Source organism: Lactuca serriola, chromosome 6 (assembly GCF_051521515.1).
Source record: "Lactuca serriola cultivar US96UC23 chromosome 6, Lser_US96UC23_V15, whole genome shotgun sequence".
Lineage (NCBI taxonomy): Eukaryota > Viridiplantae > Streptophyta > Magnoliopsida > Asterales > Asteraceae > Lactuca > Lactuca serriola.
Genome location: NC_136413.1, coordinates 72,776,393 through 72,799,607, shown reverse-complemented (window position 1 = coordinate 72,799,607; position 23,215 = coordinate 72,776,393). Strand labels below are relative to the sequence as shown.

General features: G+C 39.0%; 1 protein-coding gene across 12 annotated transcripts; it reads left to right on the top strand.

Annotated features, from left to right (window-relative positions):
- The first annotated feature begins 541 nt into the window (after window positions 1-541).
- LOC145059055 (pentatricopeptide repeat-containing protein At4g14850-like) lies at window positions 542-5,518 on the top strand. Of its 12 annotated transcripts, none has more exons than XR_013686608.1 (4): window positions 543-3,255; window positions 4,290-4,402; window positions 5,138-5,183; window positions 5,310-5,392. XR_013686608.1 is itself a non-coding variant. In XM_079006927.1 (3 exons), exons 1-3 carry the CDS (start codon window positions 1,187-1,189, stop codon window positions 5,415-5,417), a joined length of 2,223 nt encoding a protein of 740 aa, XP_078863053.1. In that variant the 5' UTR covers window positions 542-1,186; the 3' UTR covers window positions 5,418-5,518. The 12 variants fall into 12 exon arrangements, 7 of the variants coding, with proteins under 7 accessions (XP_078863053.1, XP_078863050.1, XP_078863047.1 ...); XR_013686611.1 differs by having other exon boundaries at window positions 4,284-4,402; XM_079006927.1 differs by lacking the exon at window positions 4,290-4,402 and having other exon boundaries at window positions 542-3,255; window positions 5,310-5,518.
- Window positions 5,519-23,215: the final 17,697 nt, after the last annotated feature.

Here is a 23,215-nt window from a genome sequence, read left to right as displayed (position 1 = left end):
TTTTTGTTTAAGTGAATGAAACATTTAATGGTTCTTTAAATTGTTTAAGCTTTTCTCTTTATTCTATTTGAAAGAAATGGATGGACGGTCTTATTTGTATTAATGTTCGATTAAGTGTTTTAATTGTTTATATAAGGGTAGATAGGTCATTTTGCTTTAGAAAAGTTGCATTAAATATATTTTTCTTAAACTATGTGTTTTTTTGTTTGTGGACAACTAAAATGAGACGGAAGAAGTAATATTTTTTATTTTTAAAATGACAGAGCTTTGTTTTCTTTAGGACATAATATTCCAAAGACTTATTTTATTTTGGTCTTTTTCTAAGTCTACCTGCACTAAAATTACCCTTTTTTCCAAAGACTCATTCACATTTCATCAAACCTTTAGTCTATTATATTTACTATATTACCAACCTTTTAGTCTAACATATTTACTATATTACCCTTACCCTTTTCAGGTATCGGCGACCTAAAATTATTCTGAGCCCTTTTGCCTTTTACATTTGTGGTGTTTCATAAATAAAGAAATTATTAATCTTTCTGAGGATGTCCTTTTTCTATTTTCATCGTAATATGTTCAAACTCTAGAGTGAAGTCACCCAGCCTCTCGTCAAACACTTCTCTCCTCTTTGCCCTAAATCGACAGTCGACAAACCAACCATCGGCAGTTCGGCACTAGCGTCGCCTGTCCATCACCGCCGGTCCATCTTCTCCGGTCAATCGTCGCCGGTTTACACCCTCCCATCGACGCACCTCTGTTCTCCACTCGAAGTCAAACAGGTACTCTTTTCTCAGATCCGACCATCGATGTAGCTACATCTATTGCTCTCATGTGGCATACATCACTTTCCTGCTAATTAATTTTGGCTCCTTGATTCCATTCTACCAGATAGTAGCTAAAACAACCAGAAAAGCTTGATTTCCTATCATTAAATTAGCACATAGTTTACAATCAGCTGCATTTTTGTTTATTCTGCCATTCTACCAAACTGTTGAATTTGACCATGCTCTGAGGTTGTCTCCATGCTTCTCTTTCATCAGTCACAAAGGAAATCCAAATTCCATTCATATGAGAGATAGAGATGAGTGTGTCATTCTTTTGACTCATAGCTTATGGAGACGGCGTCGAGAAGGATAAGCGGGCGACGGCGGAGCGATCTGGAGAGAGGCGAGAGGCGAAATTTGTTATGACATTTCGAATGTTAACCAAACACTTGCAAAAACACTCGAATACCTTGGCGCACATTATTCAAACCTACGCCCAATCCAAACAACTATCTAATGGAAAGCTACTTCATGCGCAGCTCATCACCTCTGGTTACCCATCATCCACGTATCTTACCAATCATCTCCTGTCCATGTATGCAAGATGCGGTCAACTCGGGTACGCCCACAGGCTGTTCGATGAAATGCCTCAAAGAAACTTGGTTTCTTGGACTGCTATGATCTCTGCATTTTCTCAGAATTCTGAGTTCGCAAAAGCAATTACCACATTTTGTGGAATGTGCGTCTTCGGTGAAAGCCCAAACCAGTTTGCATTTTCCAGTGTGATTCAAGCTTGCTCGTCTCTCAAATCTGTCCAAATTGGTAAGCAAATCCATTGTCTTGCTCTTAAGGTTGGGTTTAGTTATGAGCTGTTTGTGGGTAGTAATTTAGCAGACATGTACTCAAAATGTGGGTCTATCATTGAGGCTTGTATGGTTTTTGAGGAGATGCCTTCTAAAGATGAAGTTTCATGGAACTCAATGATTAATGGGTATGCAAAAAATGGGTATAACGAAGAAGCACTAGTTTCTTTTAAGAAGATGCTGACTGAAGATGTTACAATCGATCAACATCTTCTTTGCAGTATACTTTGTGCTTGTGGACCTTTAAAAACATATAACATTGGAAGATCTCTTCATTCCTTTGCTACAAAATTGGGATTTGAACAACATATTTCTGTTGGAAATGCACTTATGGACATGTATTGTAAACTAGGAGACATGGATAGTGCCTCACAGTTGCTCAACATCAACTCTAAAGGTACAAATATCATTTCCTATACTTCTTTGATTGATGGATATGTTGAATCTGATCAAATCGAGAAGGCATTCACTATTTTCATTGAGCTAAAAAGACAAAGAATTGAACCTAATGAGTTCACCTTTTCTAGCTTAATCAAATCTTGTGCTAATCATGCCACTCTTGAACAAGGGGTTCAACTTCATGCCCTAGTGTTAAAATACAATCTTGGTCAAGACCCTTTTGTTTCTTCCATCATTGTTGACATGTATGGGAAATGTGGTTTGCTTGATCATTCACTTCAAGCATTTGAGAAAATCTCTAAACCAAATGAGTACACATGGAATTCATTGATTGGTGTGTTTGCTCACCATGGATTAGGGCACAAAGCTATAGATGTATTTGAAAAGATGTTATTGCATGACATTAAACCAAATTCAGTCACATTTATAAATCTTTTAAACGCATGTAGCCATTCGGGGTTATTAACAGAAGGATTAAGCTACTTCAACTCCATGGAAACAATATATGGTGTAAAACCTAAATCAGAACATTACTCTTGTGTTATTGACTTATTGGGAAGATCAGGGAAGCTTAAAGAAGCTGAAAGTTTTATAAAAAGTATGCCATTTGAGGCAAACGCATACGCTTGGTGTTCCTTTTTAGCTTCTTGTAGAAAATATGGCGATAAAGAAAGGGGAGAGCTTGCATCCAAAAGTTTAAAGATTATTGACCCTTTAAACAGTGGGGCCCATGTTTTACTTTCGAATATATACGCAAAAGAACAACAATGGGAGGATGTGAAAAGTGTTAGAAAGATGATGAAAGATGAAAATGTGAAAAAACTTAAGGGATGTAGTTGGGTTGATGTTGATAAGAGAGTTCATGTTTTTGGAGTTGAAGATTTGTGTCATGGGGATAAAAAGGAGATTGATTTGAAACTTGATGAGCTTTTGAGGAAGATAATTAAAATTGGATATGTTCCTGCTGTTGATTCTGTTCCATTTGATTTGGATTATGATATGAAGGTGAAGATTTTGAATCATCACAGTGAGAGGATTGCAATAGCATATGCACTTATAAGGATGCCAATTGGGAGACCGATTATTGTGAAGAAGAATTTAAGAGTTTGTGTTGATTGTCATTCTGCAATTAAATTGATGTCTAAAGTTGAAGGGAGAGAGATTATACTTAGAGATAATAGTCGGTTTCATCACTTTGTGGATGGATCTTGTTCTTGCAAGGATTTTTGGTAAGTTTTAAGATGATTTTGTTTGTTTGGAGCTAAACTTTTGAGTAGCTAAAGAACTTTGTATGTCATAGACTCATAGTCAATAGTTAATAGTTAATAGTTGTTCAAAATCATGCATGAAATAGTTGTATCATATGAGGAAAAAAAACATATTTTGTAACTTGTAACTGAGGAATAAAAAACATTGCATTCCATCTTCTAGATGTCATCTCAAACCTCAAAAACAAATGGTTTAGCTTCTCAAAGCTGCCATGCTTTAAAGTTGGAAGAACTTGTAATAGTCTTAAAAATAACATATTCTAATAAAAAACAAATGCATGGGTGATAATATTTTGTTATAAATATATTAAAAATAATCCATTGTACTTTCCAGAAACTTATACATGTTAGTAAATTACTTATCATGGTCAAAACAGTATTACTAATTTATATTTATAAGGATATTTTTATTTTATATTTTTGAAAAGATTTCAAAATTGGTGTATGTGTTTTTCCAAAAACAACATGTTAATAACTTATCTCTCATAAGATTTATGGTAGGCAAGAATATTTCGAAAGTACATTACTATTTTATAAATAAGATTTGAAGTTTTTATTTGACATAATATCATGTAATTTGTTGGAAGATTTAATGTCTTTTGAAAATTAATAAAATTTAGTTCTTACAGGGAAGTGAGGATTTAAAGGAATGTTATCTGTTTTGAAAGTTTGTTGTTATAATCAGAAATGAAAGGATGATGTTGAAATGATATTCTAAGTAGAAATAATTTATCTAGTAATGAAGGTATGATGTTCGTACCTCAACTTGTCATTTCAAATTACATTAATTGCAATTAATAGCCTTTAATTCAAAGCACATAGAGTATTGAACCACCGTGTGACTCTTAGTAATTTGTGAGCATGTCTGCATATGTGATCTGCGAGAGACAGGTAGAAAGCACATAATGCTATTCGTTTTCAACTCCAATCCCTTCTTCTGTTCTCCATTTCTTTTTCTGAAATTAATTAACAAAATTCTTTGATTCAAGAATCAGGGCTACACTTCTCTACTGCTCCTTCTCTAGTTGATCACCAAGAGCAAGAGGGCAAAATTTGGCCATTACCAATTTACCATGAATAATTATCCAGTTTATCCCCCAATCGACCAGTAAGTATCTTTTTCTAACTGGTCTCATATTTTTTTTTCTTAATCGATTTCATATAATCGTTTCTCTTAATGGAAGTCACGTGATTTATCCAGGCTATTTGTTGTTATCGATTTAATGTTATCTATTTGTTGTAATCGATTTTCTTAATTGATTTCATACAATCTATCTACTGTTATTGGTTTTCTCTGTAATCTATCCATGGTATTTGTTGTAATCGATTTTATGTAACTCCTTAACTGTTTAAATTAATCTGTTTTGGTTTACTATAATCAAGAGTCAAGACAATTACTAAGTACTTCCTTCTTGCTATGTAATACCTTAATTGTTTAAATTCATATGTTTTGATATTTTATGCATGGTTGCTTTCTGTTTAAACCAACAATTCAACACAATTACTCATATGCAATCTATTTTTTATCATGCCTGATTGTTGCAATATAAAATAAGAAAATACCTGCATTTTGTTTCATATGTATTGCATATATGTTTTTATTCACCTGCTATGAAGTTTCTCAAAAAAAAACAAGAGATTGGTAATTATTTAATTTGCATATGTGTTTTTAGTTACCTTATATGAATTTTTCAGAAATTTAGGAGTTTGCTAAGTATCTGTTTCATATGAGTTTTTAGTTGCTTGATATGAGTTTTTTTAGTTACCTGATATGAGTTTTTCATTACATGTGATATAATTTCTTGTTTTGTGTTAGTGTAATCTGTTTGATATGCTATTGTAGTGAGACTCAAGATCAAGTTCAACAACCCGAGCAACCAAATTCTGAGGTTGAGGTTGCTGGAACAAATAATGTTGCATTTGTATATTTTAATTTCTTCTTTTGCATCTGTATGGAACAAATAATGTTGCATTGTAATCTACTATTTGACTTTAAATTTTAATTGATGGTTTAGGGTCCAAGCCATGTGGATTTTGACACTAAGTTTTTGAAGATTTGTTGGCGAATGAAGGTGAAAGACTATTTTTTGAATAAGATTAGACTGAAGTTGTTTTTATTTTAGTTTTTTTTAACAAACTTAAGAATTTCGTGATATCTTTTTTGTATTTTGTCCGGCTTTAAGAATGAAATATGAATCATTAAACTTTGTAGTTATTGTGATTATATTTTTGAGTTTTCATATTTATAAAAAAATGGATTTTATTTAATAAACGGATGTCCATCGGGTTCCCCAAACCCGACGGGGATTTTTTTACTCGAATCCGTTGGGGATTTAGCGGGGTGGGGGCAGGGACGGATGTGAAAATCGAAAGTCGGGGACGGGGATTGCAGTCCCCGCCAACATCCGCCCCCGTTTGCATCCCTAGTTGTTAGCCACCTCATGTGCGTCCCTCATGAGGGTAAATTTGTCTTTCCACCTTTTAGGGACCATTTTTGTATCTGAAAAAAATATATCTCCTTTCTTTTAAAAAAAATTAATACCTATTTATTTATTTTAATAATTAAATGATAGAGTAAATTACACGAATGATCCTTATGGTTTGGGTAATTTGCACGTTTGGTCCATAACTTATTTTTTTAACTCAGATGATTCCTATTGTTTGTTTTTGTTGCACGTTTGATCTTCGTCTTACCTAAAAAGACTATTTTGTATTGATTTTTTAATTTACTTAAATAAACACACCCCAACCTCATTTCCACCTCACCTTACCTTATCTTATATATATATATATATATATATATATATATATATATATATATATATATATATATATATCCCACTTTATTTAAATAAATTAAAAAATCAAGGTCAAAATAGTCTTTTTAGGTAAGACAGGGGCCAAGAGCGCAACAAAAGCAAATTGTAGGGACCTTCCGAGTTAAAAAAAAATCATAAGTTAGAGACCAAACATGCAAATTATTCCAAATAATATGGACCATACGTGCAATTTACAATATATATATATATATATATATATATATATATATATATATATATACACACACACACACACAAGTAGGTTCATGCGAAAACATAAATATTTCGTGAATACGCGAAAACAGATTTTATCTTATAAAATCAAAAACATTGACTATAAAAATTAAATTTATTAGCAATAAATTAAAGATAATAAGTTAACAACAAATCTTTTTGTTTCACGTCCTTAAACACTTTTAAATTCATGTTTTCATAATAAAAATGTCAAAAATCATGCTTTGATAATATGAAACAATTTCTCATGTATCATCGATTATCATCATGTAGTTTAAAGTTTGGATGAATTATTGTCCAAAATATAAAGTTGAGGTGACACAATTTCATAGTTTTTTTTATTGTTTTCGTGTTTTTCACAAATTATTTGCATTTTCGTATGAACCCTCCCATGTGTGTGTGTGTGTGTGTGTATATATATATATATATACACACACACACACACACACAAGTAGGTTCATGCGAAAACATAAATATTTCGCGAAAACGTGAAAACAGATTTTATCTTATAAAATCAAACACATTGACTATAAAAATTAAATTTATTAGCAATAAATTAAAGATAATAAGTTAACAACAAATCTTTTTGTTTCACGTCCTTAAACACTTTTAAATTCATGTTTTCATAATAAAAATGTCAAAAATCATGCTTTGATAATATGAAACAATTTCTTATATATCATCGATTATCATCATGTAGTTCAAAGTTTAGATGAATTATTGTCCAAAATATAAAGTTGAGGTGGCACAATTTCATAGTTTTTTATTGTTTTCGTGTTTTCGCAAATTATTTGCATTTTCGTATGAACCCTCCCATATGTGTGTGTGTGTATATATATATATATACACACACACAAAAACATAAATATTTCGCGAAAACGCGAAAACAGATTTTATCTTATAAAATCAAACACATTGACTATAAAAATTAAATTTATTAGCAATAAATTAAAGATAATAAGTTAACAACAAATTTTTTTGTTTCATGTCCTTAAACACTTTTAAATTCATGTTTTAATAATAAAAATATCAAAAATCATGCTTTGATAATACGAAACAATTTCTCATGTATCATCGATTATCATCGTGTAGTTCAAAGTTTGGATGAATTATTGTCCAAAATATAAAGTTGAGGTGACACAATTTCATAATTTTTATTGTTTTCGTGTTTTCGCAAATTATTTGCATTTTCGTATGAACCCTCCCATATGTGTGTGTGTGTGTGTGTATATATATATATATATATATATATATATATATATATTAATAAATATTATAAATTATATATGGTTAAAATATATTATAAAGTATAGTATAATTGATATATTTAGACAAAACTACAAAAATGGTCTTGTGATTTACCAAATGTCACAAATTCAACCCCTGCTAATTTTTTTATGCAAATGGTCCTTGTGGTCAGGGCCGACCCAAGGGGAGGGCGAGTTGGGCCATCGCCCAAGGCATCATTGGGTTAGGGGGCATCAAATTTACAATCGGTCTTATGGGTATGTATACTTCAAGGCGACAATTGAAAGAATGAACGATGGGAGAAATAAGTGCATAATCAAGAGAACGTCTCACGCATAAATTGAAGTAATCGGCAGAAAATTGTTTGGTAACACCACAAGTCACATTACAATTCACACAATCACACACCTAAATCGAGGAGTCGCTCGGGATAAATAAGGGATTAATCACCATTATCGATTTACTTTTTCATTGATTTTTTAATTCTCCTTTGCTTTCTCTAATTCTCCCAAATCATAAAATTTAATCGAGTAGGGTTTATACCATGGCCTATTTCTTTGATTGTAATTCTTATTCTCGGTATTGTGTGTAACAGCCCGGAATTCCAAATATCGATATAATTATGATTTTGGGGGTGTTTTAAGAGGGGACTCGGCGAGTTGGAGCCTAGACTCGCCGAGTAGGATCGCAGACCGGGTCGCGGGTTCGCGACTGGACTCGACGAGTCCAGATATGGACTCGGCGAGTCTGCGCTGTTTAGCGAAAACCCTAACCGTTCAGGTTTGGGACGTATAAGAGGCACTCATTGGCCGTCATTGTTCATTTTAGCTTTCTGAGAAGAACCCTAAATCGATTGGGTGCATCTGGAGCAAAGTTTAAGAGCCATTGTTGATCTTGGAAGAGTTGTTGTGCAAGGAAGAGAAGGGCTTGGCTAAAGGAACAACAAGGGAGTCACGTTCTGAGGATTTGGGGACACAGAGGGCACATTGTTCAGGTAAGAATTCGAGTTATGCTCTGCTATGTTGATGTGTCATGGAATTAGGGTTTATGGAACCCCTTTTTGATTAGATTGAGTGCCACCCTAGTCCCCCAAACGATTGCAACCCTGTATTGGGACCTTTGTAGGTCCAGAATGTCCCATGCCTGTGCATTTCGGGAATTGATGAAGGCTTTGGATTGGAATCCTTATGCCTTAGGTCAAAATGTGAATTATGAATCATGGGGTGTATCATGAGCACTGAAATGAGGACCTTACGTGATGGACCAGTCTAGGAAGGCCAGGCCTATGAATGGTCGGAGCAGTTCTGCCATTAGAAAGCAGTTTGAGCGGTTGCATGGCATGGACTCGCCGAGTCCGATGAACAGACTTGGCGAGTAGCTTGAAGATTTACTGGGACTCGTCGAGTTGTTCTTCAGACTCGGCGAGTTGAGTCGGGGTGGCCCCGCGATTCTTTCAGGAGGAACTCGTCGAGTAAAAAGGGGATACTCGACGTGTAGAAAGGGAATCTTAAGGAATCGGTGAGTCAAGGGCGAGTGGACTCAGAGTCGTTGAACTCGGCGAGTCTTGGGGTGACTCGGCGAGTTAGGTCGCGGGTTAAGTGAAGTTCTGAGTATGGGGACTCGGCGAGTCATAGGGTTGACTCGGCGAGTAGGGTCAGTCAAGGGTTGACTTTGACCTTGTCTTTGACCAAGGATTGACCAGTGGTCCCAGGGGTATTTTGGTAATTGTTGTTTATTGTTTGAGTTCAATGCATTGGTGTCTGTCCAGAGGTGGAGATCGTATCAGTGATCGGAGCAGCTTGAGCTATCTGTTCAGTCGGCAGTTTCGAGGTGAGTTATCCTCACTATATCGCTAGGGTTTATGGCACCAAGGCCGACCCTTTTTACCGGATGGAAATCCGGGTAGTTGTCATTATATGTTACAGGCCGGAAGGCATTACTATGTGGACCGGAAGGTCATGGCGTGGAAAGGCGTATGTATGCATTTAGTATGTTGACTGATTCATAGGGTAATGTTATGATAGTGGCCGGCTAGACCGGTATCTTGTTAGAGTAATGCTATGATATGTGATCTGTTGATCGATTGTTGTCTATGAACTGCTATATGATTGTTGTTATTTTATATATGCATTTTATGCTTATGGGCCGGAAGGCAATATGTTATGGGCCGGAAGGCGATATGTTATGGGCCGGAAGGCAATATGTTATGGGCCGGAAGGCGATTATGTTGTGTGATGGACCGGAAGGTCGGCGTGGGTAGGACCGGAAGGTTTACCCAGCAGGGACGGAAGTCCCCTGAGACACATGGACCGGAAGGTCAGGGCCTGGAAAGGCGTATATGTGGTTGGTATTCTGGGGGTATCTCACTAAGCTTTCGGGCTTACAGTTGTGGTTTTATGTTTCAGCTTCTCAAGAGTCTGTGGCAAGGCAAAGGCGTGATCGTACCGTTCCTCGCGTTGGTGTTTTATGATATGAACCTGGGATAATACTTTGTTAAGTAATGTATTGAAAACCTTTTTGTAACAACGTTATTAAAATGAGTGGTTTTTGAAAAGTTTTAATTGTTTTGAAATTTTGGATGTTACAAGTTGGTATCAGAGCCTTGGTTTGAGTGAATTGGGGAAACATTCGTGTGACTCCAGTCTCAAATCGAGGAGGATTTTAAAATGAGAAATTAAAATGGTTTTCAAATTTGGTAAAAGGAGGACGCGGAGGTACGATCAGCCGGAGCCAGTAAGTAACCCCAAGATACCATACATGATATTTGTTTATTTGAGCTTGATAGAACAGCATGCTAGAGTTAGGCTAGGGATCTTCAGGAATTCATGATAATGTTGCCTGATATGTGATGCCTGTAGCCTAGGGTCCCTTATGGGATGTTCTCAGTGTTCCTCTAGTGGTGAGGGTTGATAGTTGTTATGCATGTTCCCTAGGGTATTGTGGTAGTACTTCATACAAATATGGGTAGGTGTGGAAGGTAGTATGGGCCCGTACTACTGAACGCACATGACCCATACGCGTATCAGGGAAACCATGGTCTCTAGGGTAGGGTTGCGAGAGTTGGATCCCAGGATTTTGGGAAGTGTCTGAGATTGGTAGGGTGCCTTCATTACGGAGATCTCGAGGCATGATGATAGTGGATCTGGATCAGGATCGGGAGCTGGAGAGCGAGTTCCGGGTGGATCAGTGCCGTCGAAGGTTATCGATCGGACGAGCACGAGCGAGCGGGATGCGAGGATTCGTGAGATCCTGCGTGATGGGGTTGCTGCATTGTTCCGGGCTGAGTTGCCGGAGTTGTTTGGGTCGATCAAGACCGCCATGATTGAGTATTTCGATGAACGATATGCGGCTCTCGCAGAGACGGTTGCCGCGGCGGCTACAAGGGCTGTAGCAGCGGCAAGGGGAGGAGCTAGTCGGGGTTTTCAGTATCGGGACTTCTATTATACGAAGCCTCCCACATTCGATAGGGTTCAGGACCCGATTGTTTCTATGAGATGGTTATCAGACATGGAGGGGTATTTCTCCACGAGTTTATGCCCTGCTGATCAGAGGGTGAGGTGTGCTCTGAACCTGTTGAGGCTAGGAGCGAAGGATTGATGGAGATTGACTACGAGGTCATTTTCCGATGCGCAGAGGGCTGCGGTTTCATGGGATCAATTCAGAGAGATGTTCAGTACTCGCTATGTTCCGCGGGATGAAAAGGAGAGATTGGCTCGGAAGTTCCTTGAGCTGAAGCAGGATTTGGAGTCGGTGACTGAGAGCACCAGGATGTTTATTGAGAGGGCGATGTTTTGCCCTGAGTTCGCTTCAGAGCAGGCTTAGATGTCCTGATATCTGAGTATGCTCAAGAGGGATATCAGACAGTTCGTGTCTGCGCAGAGGTGTGAGACCTTGTTGGAGTTGCAGGAGGCCGCCATGTGGTGTGAGTTAGAGGTTGAGTTGCAGTTGCGTGAGCTGAGGCAGGCCCCGATGCAGTCGCAGTCGGCGCCGAAACGATCCAGGACCGTAAATGTTAGAATGGGGGATCGGAACGGCCACACTTGTGGGAAGTGTGGAAGGGGTTACACCGGAGCTTGCTGGTCTGGTGGTGCATGCCGCAAGTGCGGAAAGGAGGGGCACGGTGCACGGGATTGTCGGCAGTCAGTGCCAATCCGGGATTTGAGGATTTGTTATCAGTGTCGGCAGGTTGGACATTTGAGGGTCAACTGTCCACAGCTTTCTGCAGGACCGGTACAGGCTCTAGCACCGGCCACCTTGAGGAGTTCAGGAGGAGGACAGGAGGGAGCGGAGCCCCAAGGGCTCAAGGTTGTGCTTATCGGCTTGCGGCAGAGGGAGACGGAGCAGTGCCGGAGGCAGCTGCGAGTATGATGCTTTCTTGATGTCTTGATTGTCTTGCATTGATTGTGGCGTGTTGTTTGTGCTGGTATCTTGTGTGGATTTCGATGCGGTATTCGTTGTTTCGCGGGTTTGGCATGGTTATGGATTGGTGCTTCAGGTTTCGCTTTGACATTCGTTGTTCCCTGATGGTTTGGTATGGTTATAGTTGGTGTTTTGGTGCCGGTAGCCTTGTGCGGTTTTTGATGTGGTATTCATCCTTTGGCAGGTTGTGGGTTTGGTTACGGGTTATTGTTGGGAATTCCGTTGGTTATCGTTCGTGAGGGTTGTTAGTGGAGATGCGGCACTGGGTTGAATGTCGGGTAGCATCTGCAGTCGTAGAGTGGACAATTGAAAGACCGGATTCTTTTGAGTGGATTGATCAGGGAGGAGATGTGTTTTGCTGAGGGTTGCTTATGCTGGTGGGAAGCAGTCAGTGTGTAAATGTCCTCTTTGTGCAGGATTGTTCTGAAGGTCATTAATGACGATCGGTGGCAGTTAGTCAGTGCTTTAGTGGGGGAGAATTGGAGAATTCTCCGGGAGATCGATGAGTATGTGAGGGTGCTTAGCTGTTGGGATTCAGCAGTGTTGTCAGCTCAGAGTATAGGCCGACGAGAGCGAGTGTCGGGTATGCGGGGCGGGATACAGACCTAGGGCATTTGATTGTGGAGGCCTGAGAGAAGGTCGGGATCAAGCTTGAGTGAGTAACCGGGGTTATGCGATCAGAGTATTGGTATGTTTGAGGTACGTGATGGGTTGTACTGCATTAATCCCACAGGATTATGTTGTGCATGTTTCTAGAGCTGGAACCGGAAGGTTCCCAGAGTTAGAACCTGAGGGTTCGTAGAGTTTGGGTGTACGGACCCACAGAGATATAGCCTCGAGTGGCTAGTATGTGTTATGAGAGTCGGTCCAGCCATGCTGGAGACTCTGTTGGTATTGCTGGATCAGTTTGAGATTGCGGATCGTGTATGTTGCAGTGTGATTGCATTGGAAGGTCTGGCCCCGGGTTAGTGATCTTGTTTAGCTGAGGCAGTGATTTTGATGAGTGGAGAGAGTGCATGGGATTGAGGTCCCCTGCAATGAGAACCAGAGTATGTGAATAGCGGTTACACAAAAAGGGTGGTGACGCTTGGGGCAAGCACCGTGGCACCAATTGGAGTGGCATTATGGCCAAGAGGGTCCCTTGGAAGGAAAAGAGAAAGGTGTGTAACTCCGAAGGGGAGTGCAAGTTCACGAGAATGAAAGCTGCAGAGCAGAGTTATGGTTAGAGTATTTCGAGTATGGCTTCGAGAATCGTGTTCGCGGCAGCGAAGTAGGAACCCATCCGGTTTGGGGATGTCTGTTGAGGCTCAGAAGGGATGCAGGGGGAGAGAGAATCTTAAATTCTCAGTGTGATTCTGATCAGAGTGTAGGGTGGATGTAGTGGTTCATCTTGGGAGATGTTCGAGGATATCATCAGTGTATCAGGTCTTCCAACCTGCGGGTGTTGGGGCTAGTTCAGCATGTGTATGTGATGGCAAGAGGAGAACTTGTGAGAGTTGCTCTGAGAGTGAGAATGGATCTCTCAGTCGGTCCGGATTGGACAAAGTGGGCTTTGGATCGGGGATCCGGTGGTTCATGGTTCCTAACCCTTATGGGTCAAGTGATTGTTGAGATTTAGAGCAGAGTTGCATCTTGGGTAATTTTCGGTTACAGAGAGCGATGGACAGTATAGAGATCGGGCTTCAGTCGACAGAGCAGATCCAGCAGATGAGACAGAGGTTATTGACCGCCCAAAGCCGACAGGAAAGTTATGCAGACAGACGCCGGTCCGAGCTTGAGTTTCAGGTCGGTGACTTCGTGCTCCTGAAGGCCTCTCCTTGGAGAGGAGTGATTCGATTCAAGAAGAGGGGCAAGTTGGGGCCCCGGTATATTGGGCCTTTTCATGTGATTGCGGGGGTAGGCCTGAGGGTCTACCGGTTGGAGTTGCCCACGGATTTGAGACAAATCCACGATATTTTCATGCGTCGCAATTGAGGAAGTATATAGCCGATGAGTCGGCAGTGGTTCCATTAGAAGACATTCAGGTGGATGCAAGCCTGAATTATGCCGAGAAGCCAGTGGTCATCAGAGAACGGAAGATCGAGGTTCTGAGGAATAAGGAGATACCTCGGGTGTTAGTTCAGTGGCAGCACCGGAGGGGATCGGAAATGAACCGTGATCTGGAACGTGATATGTGGGAGCAGCATCCGGGGCTATTTTCAGAGTGAGACTTCGAGGGCGAAGTCTAGTTCTAGTGGGGGAGAGTTGTAACAGCCCGGAATTCCAAATATCGATATAATTATGATTTTGGGGGTGTTTTAAGAGGGGACTCGGCGAGTTGGAGCCTAGACTCGCCGAGTAGGATCGCAGACCGGGTCGCGGGTTCGCGACTGGACTCGACGAGTCCAGATATGGACTCGGCGAGTCTGCGCTGTTTAGCGAAAACCCTAACCGTTCAGGTTTGGGACGTATAAGAGGCACTCATTGGCCGTCATTGTTCATTTTAGCTTTCTGAGAAGAACCCTAAATCGATTGGGTGCATCTGGAGCAAAGTTTAAGAGCCATTGTTGATCTTGGAAGAGTTGTTGTGCAAGGAAGAGAAGGGCTTGGCTAAAGGAACAACAAGGGAGTCACGTTCTGAGGATTTGGGGACACAGAGGGCACATTGTTCAGGTAAGAATTCGAGTTATGCTCTGCTATGTTGATGTGTCATGGAGTTAGGGTTTATGGAACCCCTTTGTGATTAGATTGAGTGCCACCCTAGTCCCCCAAACGATTGCAACCCTGTATTGGGACCTTTGTAGGTCCAGAATGTCCCATGCCTGTGCATTTCGGGAATTGATGAAGGCTTTGGATTGGAATCCTTATGCCTTAGGTCAAAATGTGAATTATGAATCATGGGGCGTATCATGAGCACTGAAATGAGGACCTTACGTGATGGACCAGTCTAGGAAGGCCAGGCCTATGAATGGTCGGAGCAGTTCTGCCATTAGAAAGCAGTTTGAGCAGTTGCATGGCATGGACTCGCCGAGTTCGATGAACAGACTCGGCGAGTAGCTTGAAGATTTACTGGGACTCGTCGAGTTGTTCTTCAGACTCGGCGAGTTGAGTCGGGGTGGCCCCGCGATTCTTCCAGGAGGAACTCGTCGAGTAAAAAGGGGATACTCGACGTGTAGAAAGGGAATCTTAAGGAATCGGTGAGTCAAGGGCGAGTGGACTCAGAGTCGTTGAACTCGGCGAGTCTTGGGGTGACTCGGCGAGTTAGGTCGCGGGTTAAGTGAAGTTCTGAGTATGGGGACTCGGCGAGTCATAGGGTTGACTCGGCGAGTAGGGTCAGTCAAGGGTTGACTTTGACCTTGTCTTTGACCAAGGATTGACCAGTGGTCCCAGGGGTATTTTGGTAATTGTTGTTTATTGTTTGAGTTCAGTGCATTGGTGTCTGTCCAGAGGTGGAGATCGTATCAGTGATCGGAGCAGCTTGAGCTATCTGTTCAGTTGGCAGTTTCGAGGTGAGTTATCCTCACTATATCGCTAGGGTTTATGGCACCAAGGCCGACCCTTTTTACCGGATGGAAATCCGGGTAGTTGTCATTATATGTTACAGGTCGGAAGGCATTACTATGTGGACCGGAAGGTCATGGCCTGGAAAGGCGTATGTATGCATTTAGTATGTTGACTGATTCATAGGGTAATGTTATGATAGTGGCCGGCTAGACCGGTATCTTGTTAGAGTAATGCTATGATATGTGATCTGTTGATCGATTGTTGTCTATGAACTGCTATATGATTGTTGTTATTTTATATATGCATTTTATGCTTATGGGCCGGAAGGCAATATGTTATGGGCCGGAAGGCGATATGTTATGGGCCGGAAGGCAATATGTTATGGGCTGGAAGGCGATTATGTTGTGTGATGGACCGGAAGGTCGGCGTGGGTAGGACCGGAAGGTTTACCCAGCAGGGACGGAAGTCCCCTGAGACACATGGACCGGAAGGTCAGGGCCTAGAAAGGCGTATATGTGGTTGGTATTCTGGGGGTATCTCACTAAGCTTTCGGGCTTACAGTTGTGGTTTTATGTTTCAGGTTCTCAAGAGTCTGTGGCAAGGCAAAGGCGTGATCGTACCGTTCCTCGCGTTGGTGTTTTATGATATGAACCTGGGATAATACTTTGTTAAGTAATGTATTGAAAACCTTTTTGTAACAACGTTATTAAAATGAGTGGTTTTTGAAAAGTTTTAATTGTTTTGAAATTTTGGATGTTACATTGTGAGTGAAAAATCGATTCACTCTCCAGACTTTTTGATTGTAATCGATTCACTGATTCTCCAAACTTTTTGAGTGAAGTTTCTCATAAATCAAAATTGTAATTCTTTATTCTCTGCTATGAATATGATTTAATGGGTTCAAGACTTGTAAGTATAAATCAAAATATATGCTTCTGACTTAGATATGTTTTCTTGATTTCAGATTGTTTATCTTTACTTTTTCCTTAATTAATCTTTGTGTTTTCAAGATTTCATGTCCTGTTTGTGTTTTTGATATATTTCTTATTTGTGATATATTTCTTAGTAATGTTCAACATTACAACATTCAATGCTCCTTGTGAATTAAATCATTGTTGAAGTCTTTGAAAAGGTATGTTGAGTTTTTATTTTTCCTAATTGCTAATAATTAAAGGATAAAGGTATCCCATGACACTAATTTCTCTCTTGAAAACTTATAATACAAGCTAATTATGTTTGCATATGCTTCTCAATTTAAGGACCTGTGTTAACTTTGTTTGAAATATTAATATATACTCTAAATGGTTTATTAAATAAGAAGATATATGTTTTATTTGTTTGATCAGAGGGTATTATCGAAAGGGAAAATTGTCAAATCTACATAATAGGTTGAGTCTGATAGACCGACCTTTTGTTTTTCCCTATTTAATTTTATGAGTGATATGTAGTAAGAAAAGAACAAAAAATTTGCAATGGGTTAGTTATGAATTGCAAAATTGGTGTACGAAATAATCCAAGTGCATATTTTTTTGTTGATATTTGCTATTAAAATGCTTTGCAATTTTAAGTATTAAAAGTCAAATTTTAGCAAACATTAACTACAATAGGATAATTGATGTTTTTGCTTCAAAAAGCCTTATAAAAACATCGTTTTAGAAGATGTTTGCAAGTTTTAATTTGCGTAGCTATTTTTTTCAAATGAAAAATTTGTTGCATCTTCGTTCAATAAATCTATGGTATATATGGCTTCGGTATAAATATAGGGGCATCATCAAGTGTCTTTGCCCGAGGCACAAAATACCTATGGACCGGCGCTGCTTGTGGTTTGCAAAAGTTGCAGAGATGACCCTTTTTACTAACTCCGTCCATATTTAGCCGTTAGGCTATATCATGTGCGTCCCACGTGGAGGTATTTTGGTCTTTTTAGTTTTGTCGTTCATTTAGTTGTACACTTATCATAATCTACGTAATTAAGCATCCCTAACCTGTCTAAATCAAACATCCTCCAAGAAACCCCTTCGGTTGCACTCTTCCCCGATCACCCTCTACGTAGAGGATCAAATCCCCAATTCTTGCCATTTCGATTCCAAAATTTGGGTGTACAAGCAAAAAATGGTAATCAGTATGTGGAATTTATATGGTCCTCACTCGGTTGAACCGAAAATTGAACAAGATTACAGTAAGTTTTTGCATTTTGTGTTTGTAAAGTTTCTTTGGTTTGTATAATGAACATTGTTGATGTTTTCTTTTTCAGATGGTTTTACGTCTTTCTTTACTTTAAATATACATCATGGTGGGTTTTTTTACCAAGTATCCAGGTAGAAAGTACATTAAAGGAAGGTTGGCTTTCTACGACTTTGTTGACACTGATCTTTTTAGTGTTCAAGATCTAAACGACATGATTCGTGAGTTAGGGTATGCTGAGGATGTCACAATGTACTACCATTTTAGAATTCCTAATCTAGGCTTAAATTTCGGATTGAAGGATCTAAGAAATGATCAAGACGTTATTTATATGACTCAATATGTCCCTAATTACAGAGATCTTAGTGTGTATGTTGAACATGGTCAAACTAGAGTACACACATACTTCATGTCCCCAACCAAAGTTGTTATTCAACAACTTGATCAGATGATCCTTCTCCTGAACTCATTAGGATTAGGCCTAAGAAAAAGGAAGTTGATTCTTGTAGCAAGAAATTGGACATGAATGTCCTACCTAAACAGTCGTATGTTTAGAATCAGGTAAAAGATAAGTTGTATGATTATTCCATGTCCCTAGTTACTTTTAATCCATATCAAGTAACTGCATGCAATATGGCACACAAAGAACATGAGGTTAATGATTTGTATGTCCCTGTAACAAAAGAATTTGATACTATGGAAGATGTTGGGGTTTATTTTAGTTGCCTTAATCAAAGAGAGAATATATATGATTTTGATCCTTTCAGTGATAGTGGATATAAAAATATGGGCGAGTATGAAGAAGAGGTTGTAGAAGATAAAGAAGATGGTCAACAAGAAGAGGAAGAAGATAAGAAACAAGAGGAGGAAACATATGAGGATGATGGTGACTATATTGTAGACTCAGAAGCACTTGTAGATGATTGGGATGTAGATATGAGGGAAGTTAATAGTGTTGTGGATGAGGTTGAATGGTTTGGACAAGCACCAGAAACAAAAGTAGATTTAAACCAAGATGGGCATGAATTAGAGCTTATTAATAATAATGAGTTTGAAAGTGTAGGTTTTAAAGAGGACTCTAGGAAGAAGATGTTGAGAAATTTGAAAAAGAAAGTGCCTTGTTCATATGGAGTAGTTCATGATAGAACATTTTATGTGGGTCAATCTTTTAAAACAAAGAAAGATGTGCAAGGTTAGATAAAGTTGCTATCAATCCATAGTAGGAGGGCCCTACACATGACAAAAAATGAGAAACTGAAAGTAAGAGTAAAGTGTAATGGAGTGGTTACAGATTCGAGTGGTGGGCCCTCTATAGTTAGTAAAGTCACATCCACGGGCAAAATAGTAATTACCAAAAAGGATTCTTGTCCTTTTGCAATTCATATTTCTAGGTCTACCAAAGAGGAGCCTTAGTTGGTGAAAACAATCATTGATGAGCATTAATGCTTACAAACAAGAAAACTGAAGTCGTGTACGTCTAGATTCTTGGCAACCACTATTCTCCAAAAGGTGGATTCAAACCCTAGAACCCCAGTTCCAAACCTACATGAGTAACTTCAGATGGATTTGGAATTAAGCTTGTCTAAAATGAAGGTGTTCAGAGCTAAATCTATTGTAAAGGATTAGTTGTAGGGTGACTTTAAAAAGCAATACAGTTTTTTGAGAGATTATTGTTTTGATGGGTTTTGAGCATAACATCATTCCTATGGTATACATGCAACCCTAATTGCTTTGGATCTAGGATTTTCTCAAGTTATACATGCAAATAATCATCCAAAGCATAAACCCTAATACCTAGCATACCAATTTTGAAATTGACATATAATTAGGGTTAGAAACCTTACCTCACTTGTTATGTAGCAATAACAAGAACAATCCTTCTTGATATTGACTTCTGAAAGCCTAGTGCCCCAAGTGTTGCACCTCTAATGGAGTCATAAACACTCAATGCAAGAAGATGACTTAGGAGAGAGGTAAAATCGGCTAGGGCAACTCAAAGAAGACGGTTGAGGCTATTAGGGTTTTTGAGTGGAAACCCTAATTTCCTTTCTTAAACCTTAAGCAATCCATGGATCCCTTTTAGAAGTGTGACAACCCAAAAATTTCCGTTAGTTTTAACGTCGAAATTAATTACGTCAAAAAAAAATTAGCCAAATTTATCCCGAAAATATTTTTGACCGGAATTAAACCCGTTGGAATATTGTAAATAATATACGTTAAGTTAAGCGAACCAAAACTAAGGTGGTATAATTTTAAAATATTGTCGTGTTTAACGGTAGTCGTGAAAAACACCGTTTGCGGTTGGTGTCAGGTGAACCCCAACCAGGCCATAAACTCCACCCTATATAAGGGTTGAGTGGATTTCATTCCCACCTTTTTCCCACCTTATACACTCTCTCTACTTTCTCTCTCTACAAAACAAGTTTTGGTCAAAAATCGCCCCTTCAAGCTTCAAATCGATAAGTTAACCTTCCTAGCTTGTTGTTTAACTCTTTTAGCTTGCAAATCCGAGGCTTAAACATCCAAAAACCCCAAGAACAAGAGTTTACGGTCTTGGGAGCATCCCAAAACCGTAAACCCCTTGGAAGAGGGTTTTGATGCCCAAAACCCTTCCAAACCACTTCTAATGCTTAGCAATGACTTAGTGGCTTGCATGAAAGGACTTAGAGCACCAAAATTGTAGCAAATGGGGAGTAAACATGAGTTTATGGTCTAAGAACATTCTTAGACCGTAAACCCATCTTCAAGGACCATAAAAACCTTTAAGGTGTTAAACTACCCCTCAAACACCCCCAAAAGCTTCCATGAGTGCCTAGAGCCTTGTAAACCTTCATTTGATGCACCAAAACATAGGATTCATGGAAAACATGAGTTTACTACCGTAAAATCATGTGTTTAAGGTAGTAAACTCCCCAAGAACATCTTCTTAGACCGTAAACACATTTCCAAGGTGTTTAAGTGCCTTTAACACCTTCCTATGCTCATATAAGTGACTAAAAACTTGCATGCACGAGTTACAACCACCAAACAACAAAAGAAATGGGCAAAGATGAGTTTACGACCGTAAAATCATGTGTTTAAAGCCATAAACTCCTCAAGGAGTGGCCATGGACCGTAAACTCCCTAAAATGGTCCATTTGGAGCCTAAACCACTTCCTATGCCCTAGAATTGAACCTAGCCTAATTCCACAAGTGTTATAAGACCTTAATGCATCAAAGAACACCCCACCCATGAGTTTACGGCCATAAACTCATGGGGATAAGGTCTTAGGGCCGTAAAATCTATAAAGAGTTTACTCTTAACTAGGCCATACACTCCCTTAGATGTTACCCGGGACACGCCTAGCACTTGACCAAAGTGTTTTCCGCTCATTAGGATGCGTATACATGTTTAATTAGTATTATAATTGCTAATTGTATGTAAAAATATGTCATCATATGTTAATAGGTCACTAAGTGTGTTCAAGTCTTCACTTGACACCGAGCACCCAACCGGCACCTCCACCCGATCCACTTACAACAGGTGAGTTCATACCCCTGAATTAACCTTTTAAATGTTTTTACATGCCTTTATGGGGGGGGGGGAATACAAGTTAAAACATGTCAGTTATCATATCAATCACATGTGATTGATAACCCACATGCACAAGGATTTATTACACTGTCAACTGTTTTACCAAGTATGATACTGTAAATAGTTTTCCAAAACGTCTCTCGCGCTGTATGTTTTACTTCAAATTCAGTTACAACAGTATTTTAAACAAAGGTTTTCTTTACTTATATTGTTTTATCAAAGTTATAATCAAGACTTGTTTATGAAAGATTTTCAAGGGTTTCTAAAGGTTTTCAAACTTATTTTACAAAAGAATACCAAGTCATGATTTTCTTAAGTGTAAAGGTTTTCCAAAGTTTTCATCAAAGTTTTCTTCCATGTTTTTATACTTCTACTTCGTTAGATACTACTACTTAGTTATGCCTCTACTTCGTTAAATGCTCCTACTTAGTTAAATGCTACTACTTCGTTAAACGCTTCTACTTCGTGACACGCTTCTACTTCGATAACGCTTCTACTTCGTGAAACGCTTCTACTTTGTTAACGCTTCTACTTCGTGAAACGCTTCTACTTCGTTAAACGCTTTTACTTAGTTAAATGCTTCTACTTCGTTAATGCTACTACTTCGTTAAATGCTTCTACATCGTTAAATGTATGCCTGTATTTGTATAGTTATATAAATAATGTTTAAAGGACTTAGGAAGGCTAGTTCGCCCTATTTCCTTTTCCTCGTTTGGATGTGGTCTGGTGGGATCGGATATCCGTCCGAAGGTCGTTTAATCATTAATTATATATCATGTGTACATGTATAGACATAAAGGTTTACAAGGTTCAGTTCACACACGAGTCTATATCATCTCTCCAACGCCTCTAATAGAATACAGATTACGAGATGCATCTTCAAGACACGGATCTCCCCGTTGTCGAGTTGGTAACCAGAGTCTCCTGTAGGGAGAGCGGGCATAGTGTGTATAGATCTATACGGGACTAACACCCCCACACCCTGACTGCTAGCTATAGTCCATGGCCTACCAAGCCAAGGGGTGAAAAATGTCATATTTACACCGATGCTTGCAGGGCGTCAAGTACTCTAGTGTCGATCAGTATGGTTACGAGTATCTCCATGTTTACCTTATAATTCATGGCCTTAAGGTAACGATGATTAACACTGTATGCTGGAAACACACTCTTAGAATTACTCTTGGTTTTAGACCTTGCTAGCTGTATCTTTCATTTGATACTGTCTGAGGTCTGTGTTTCTTTGTTTTAGACCTTGCTAGCCGTCTCGTACATTTGATACCGTCTGGGGTCTGTGTCTCCTTTTGTTAGACTGAGCCAGGAGTGTCGTTCATTCAATAATCTCCTGGAGTCTATGATTTCTTTTGCCTTAGTCAGCAGTATTTTTCTGCTGAGACATATGTTATTTTTCCTATTGTTTATTCTCATACTTACTTTAAAATCAAATACCGTATTTTGGTAATGATAGTATTTCAAGGAAAATTACTCTTTAAAACATAACTCTGTCGATTCTTGGTAGAAGACTGCTTTTATTTAGAAAATATAAGATTTTCTGGAAAGGACTCTAATACACCGTTGATTCTAAACTACTACTTTTATAAAGTTATTTGGACAAAATGCTCACTTACACAAATGACACTAAATACTTATGAACTCACCAGCATTTATAAAAATGTTGATACTCGCTTTCAAAATAACTTGTATTCTCAGGTCAGCGATAGACAGGTACATCTCAGAAGCTTTTGTTGAAGACAGTTTAGTACCGAGCTGTAACTATATTAGTTTTTGTATTACTTTGATGTTTCTATGCATTGTAAACTATGTAAAACTATTACTATTAATGCAATGGTTGTTGTACTTTGATTACTATACTGCATATGTTGTGATACTTGACATGACGTCATCCACCCCAGAACGTTTCCGCCGTTCCGGTTTTGGGGTGTGACAAGAAGGCCCCCTTGGA